The sequence below is a fragment of the Sprattus sprattus genome, assembly GCF_963457725.1.
Source record: "Sprattus sprattus genome assembly, chromosome: 1".
In the NCBI taxonomy this organism is placed as follows: domain Eukaryota; kingdom Metazoa; phylum Chordata; class Actinopteri; order Clupeiformes; family Clupeidae; genus Sprattus; species Sprattus sprattus.
The window spans coordinates 54,316,788-54,322,173 of NC_137920.1; the positions used below are offsets into that span (position 1 = coordinate 54,316,788).

Genomic DNA, 5,386 nt, shown 5'->3' on the forward strand with positions numbered 1-5,386 from the left:
TGCTGACATGATCCAGCTGTTTAACGGTCTGAAATCTATGGTTACAAATAGTCAAGTATGAAATTAGGTTAACACAACTGTATAGAATGCTCACAACTCTTCAGAAAAACATAATCCAGACAGAATCATTACGTTTGGGCCCTTCACACTTACTACAAAAAATGTCACAAATGTCACAAAGACTAAAAGCATGATCCTCAACATATCTTTTTAAAATGTGAGGCTGGCAAGGGGGCATAACACATTATTAAAACCGACAAGGCCACAGTCTTGTCCGTCTGAAGCCAACCAGCCAGTCACGTAACACAAGTTACACTAACACACGTCCAGTGTCAGCTGGGTATGAAGCCATCCACTGTCCAAGCGTAGTGGCCCTGAAATGAAACAGTCAGGCTCATTTACAAGACTGCACCCCACAGCAGCCAAAAGGGATTCAAGGTCCTGAAGGAAAAAAGCGGAATATTCAGCTTTAGCTAAAAAAACAATAACATAGTCATAGGGCCCTTTCTTGACTGTGGTAAAAATAAAATAGCAGCATCCACTTTGCCTAAAATATATACTTTCTTTTCTCTTCCTGATTTCGCAGTAGGATGACTGCAAAACGAACAGCTTCTCAAAGTAGCTGTTTGGACCGTATGCTGGATTTCTTCTGTGATGCTGACTAGGAGACGTTCCTTTATTGAGTCATCATGTAGGCAACAGATTCTGCAATTTTTTAAACAAGTCGCAAAAACCTGTCTGTCAACCAGTAAAAGTCTTCATGTCTTCATTTTACACACATGAAAACAAGATCATGTGTGTAATACGACAGAGTTGTTAAATGAAAAATGTCTTCTCTGGAGCAACTTTACCAGCTGAGGAGTATTTGCCCTTCAAGTCCAAATACAAAGCTTCGAATCCCACGACTGGTTCCCAGTCTTCAGAGTAACAGTCTGCCATCAAGAAACTCCACCCACGGCCCCTACTCCATGAGACCGCTGGTGGAAGCGCAAACCCCCGCAGTTCCGAAAAGTCTTTCCGCAGATGCCGCAGGTGTACGGCTTCTCGCCCGTGTGGATGCGGAAGTGTCGCGTTAGAGCCCAGGAGTGGCGGAAGCGGGCGTTGCAGACGGTGCAGCCGTAGGGCCTCTCGCCCGTGTGGATGCGCTGATGGATCTTCAGGTGCTCCATGCGGTTGAAGTCGCGGCCGCACAGGGAGCAGTGGTAGGGGCTGCGGCCTGGTGGGAAGAGGCTCTTCTTGGGGCTACGGATGTGGTTTTTGCGGTGCCGGCGCAGCTCCTCAGACAGACGGAAGGTTTGGCCACACACCTTGCATACGTGGTTATTTCGCGAATGAGAGGGATATGGTTGATTCTGGGCTGAGCTGGACGTCGGGGGGGCTAAAGGGTTCCTGTGCTGATAGGGTTTGGAGAAAGGCACAGAATGCCCTGACCCAGCTGGAGGCAACAGGGCCAGGTCAGGGATGTCTGCTGAGAAGATGGGCGAGTCGGCTAGAAATCAAACACAGCAAATGTTTCAGCATTTATTTACACACAGAAATAAAGACAAACACACATGAAATGCATGACTAATGGAAAAGGCTAATTCCATTCGTCTTAAAATATGGGAAAATACAGGAAACAGAACACTCCCAATGTTGCCTCACCCCACCTACCTAGAGAATGGCTGGTGGATGGAGTGAAAGTGTCTGAATCACAACTCTGGAGCTGCAAAGGGTCTGGCCGCCAGTCCTCCAAAAGTTGGGACTGGGCGAGAGACATACTGTCTGCTCCAAAGTCCTCATCTCCCCGTGCTCCATAAGCGTCGGTGTTTGAGCTGCAGTTAAGGGCTGATGCCTCGACTTTCACCTCAGCTTCAGAGAGTTTGCTCTGGCCATCAGACAAGGCCTGTGCGACACTGTGAGCTGGGGCTAAGCATTCATCATTGAAATGTGAAGTCTTTTCCTGGATACAGGAACGCAGTCCGGACTGCTCCTCCTTGGTCACTAGTGAACAGAAGAAATCAGAATCATTTTTGATCAGGGTTGATTTCTAGATGATGTCTTACCCTACTTAATATATTTTGTGCAAATAAAAGTATAGATTTACAATACAAGAAGAACATACCAGGCCTTTCCTGAGATTCATGTTGTAGCTGAGGCTCCTCGGACACGTCATGTTTAATGTCTTGGGTGCACACACGTCCATCCTCTCGGATCTCACAAAAGGTTTCAGCAGAGTAGGGGTTTGTTTCGGGCGGGTCATCCAGAATTCCAAACATTTCCTTTACATCAGATGGGCCGTCGACACGTTGATTAGAAAGTAATTCTCCATTGCTCTCACAGTCCTGTGTTCTTATGTTAACTGTTGTTTGTTCACGACCGGTGCTTAAGGAAGTGAGTTGGTCATGAACCTGCTGGATGCCAATGCTACAACTAATGACATCTCCTTTACTCCCACCACCCGTGTGGCGATGTTCCTCCAGGCGATCTTGCACTGTGCTGAGTTCAAGTTCTGCTGCCTGTAATCTAAACTTCAGGGATTTATTATCCCTTAACGTTTCGTGCATTTGGTCTCTCACGCCTCTCAACACCTGGCTGACCAGTTTGGTTATTTCTACAACAGCTATCTCCACAGCCACCCCAAGTGCATTTTGAATGGTTGCAGTCAACTCGTCCTGAAAAGAGAAGGACAGCTCTGCGACTAGAGAGGAGCTGGTACCATCATTCGCTGACATATTTGTCATAATCGTTTTTTCCAAACGATCAAACTTCAACTAACGTTCACCCCAACTGATACACAGCTGGGAAGCGCACTGCTGCTTCTAAGCCACGTAGGTAGTTTACTAGGCTGGCTACTCTACTAACGTGAAACCGTTAACGTTGCCTAACTAGCCAGCTCACAGTCACACGAAGTTCTTACTCTTTATTTGGTTAGGTCGACATCATAACGTATCCAAAGCAGTTTTCACAGTGACCCATGATATATAGCGTATCGCGGCTAGCGTTTGTTGGATTAAGCTATTTCCTTGGTGCTAACTAGCTTTATCGAGTTAGCGAATGTTATTTAGCAGCTAATATAGATACCGTGTTGTAAGAAGTTAGCTAACGTTGTCTACCTGGACATAGCGTCAGATATCACAGACGCTTCTCATCTATGTCAACGGTCAAACGTTAGTGCTTTCCTTCATCAATGTTGACAATTTTAACAAGAATTATTCGCTCAATAAGACATTAATGTACTACCACAAATACCTTTGACGTTTTTAAGGAAAGTTTACAGTGCCGATGCTGGTTGACTGGTAACTGACTTCCTGTTTGTCAAGTGGGACAATTAAAGCGGGCATCTTGGCATACATTCCAAATTCGTAAAAATATTCCTTTAGAAATACCATTATGAAACAGTTTTTAATATTGGGCATCATAAAAACGTTTACGCGGTAATGTCTTCATTGGATATAGAAATGAAGTATACATGGCTGTGTGCACATATTTCTATTCCCAAAACCCTGGAATACCTTTCATTTGGCCAAAATGTTTACGCAAATTCGTCATTCTTGTCATTTTTGAAGGCACCCGCCCCTAAGGCGCGGTGTAGCACAAGTATTTTTTTTTTGTTGTTGTTGTCAAGAATTACAATTCTGCTGTACGAATAAAACTCTGAAATGTAATGTAACCGTGGCCGTTTTCAATGTCTTTGTGGCATTTTATGAATCTAGGCTCTTGGTTTCAGATGTTTCTCATGCCAATCTTTACATTTGTAATTGGCTCAAGAATATAAACAAATGCAACAGAAAATTGAGATGAAATGAGACACAAGAACACATACAGAATGCAAAGGAATGTTAGGAAACACTGGTTTCTGCTGTATGTCCTCTGAGTTAAAGAATTGGTTTAACCTTAAACCTTAAAATGTAAAAAATATTTTTTTTTGACAAAAGCTAAAGTAACTTCAATACATAGGCTACTTCTCCCATCTTCAAAAGTGTGAATCTTTTAGGCTAAACACTGAACTCAGGATAAGCCCGGATGTGTGCATCTATATCATTGGTCTGAAAATTAAGCCAGAAATAGAAAGTCTCTAGGCAAATTGTGATCCATGTCGGCCATGTTGGTAGGACCCAAATTACGTAAATAATGATTAATTGGGTTCAGTAGGGCCCAGAAATTCTTGCCTCTAAAATGTTAACTTTATACAGATAAATAAGTCTACGTATTTCTGTGGTCAAATCTGTTTATACAGACTGTAACAAATTATTTAACAACAGATTATTTTACCCATTGAGGTATGGATTGTCCTATTAATTGAGAATCAACACCCTCGTCTGTTTCCCCTCATTCACTCCGGTTCATCAAAAACACAACCTTTACTAACTGTTTATTGCATAGCAGTTGTGAATTAGTATAATACATATATTCATGGGTCCCACCAACATGGCACAGTTTTCTCAACTTTCTGCATTACCCATTTGCAGTGCATACTCAATGTTTTTAATGCATATGTTATCAGCTTCTATTTCTGAAAATGTAATAGGCGAATTACTTGTGGGGTAATCTTGCTCATAGGCTTGTAATTGAACAACAAACCATACATTCATAGTCTAATTTAGATTGACTTGGTACAGATTAAACAGCATAGACATAAAAGATTGACTTGTTAAGTAAAAACGTAATTGGCACCTTAATGAAACATAAATTAATGTATTTAATATAGAAATTACTGAAGTGACGCATGGCATTTGGAGACTGAATGGATGCTGTACAATTCAATTAATGGATACATTTACCAAGAGCACAGGAAACAAGAAAATATTTCTATATCCTGACAGTTAATAAATTATGCTTTGATATAGTTAGAGAAAATATAAATCAATCTGGAGAGGGGAAAATAGCGCTTGCAAATTTTACGTTTTTGCTGAAACGTATTGGAGTGTGTGTGAATACAAGAACTGTAAGATGATTAGTGTATGTGGTGGTTTTCCGAGAGCAGAGGTTGTCTCAGAGCAGCAGGGTCAAAAGACCCTTGAGCACAGGACACTAATAAAATTACAAAATGTATGAGGCCTATTGTAAAACAATGTTTAAAAGGAATTGACTGAAAATAGTTGAAGTCATTGCTATTGGCCTATTTGTAGAGGTGGACACTTGGATGCTGAATTCAAACACTAACAAAAATGATATGATGTGAATCTTTCACACTTGTCCATCAGTTAATCTTGTAGGGTATTTTTACACTATATTTTTAACAGCTCCTTGAACCTTCAATTGGACATTACAAAACCATTCACTTCAATGAGCCCTGCATTCTGACATTTTTTGCCCCAAAAAAATGTTCAGTCAAGTAAAGCCTCTTTCATGTAAGAAAAAAAACCTATATAAGTATCAGATAAAAACAACACGGGATATATAA

At 41.5% G+C, this 5,386-nt stretch overlaps 1 protein-coding gene across 1 annotated transcript; it reads right to left on the reverse strand.

Annotated features, from left to right (window-relative positions):
* Positions 1–420: 420 nt before the first annotated feature.
* Positions 421–2,258, reverse strand: LOC308370360 (uncharacterized protein; the record flags this gene model as incomplete). The annotated part of the gene is made up of 3 exons (XM_080845014.1): positions 421–1,489; positions 1,654–1,983; positions 2,105–2,258. 3 exons carry the CDS (start codon positions 2,256–2,258, stop codon positions 939–941), a joined length of 1,035 nt encoding a protein of 344 aa, XP_080701140.1. The 3' UTR covers positions 421–938.
* Between the last annotated feature and the right edge of the window lie 3,128 nt (positions 2,259–5,386).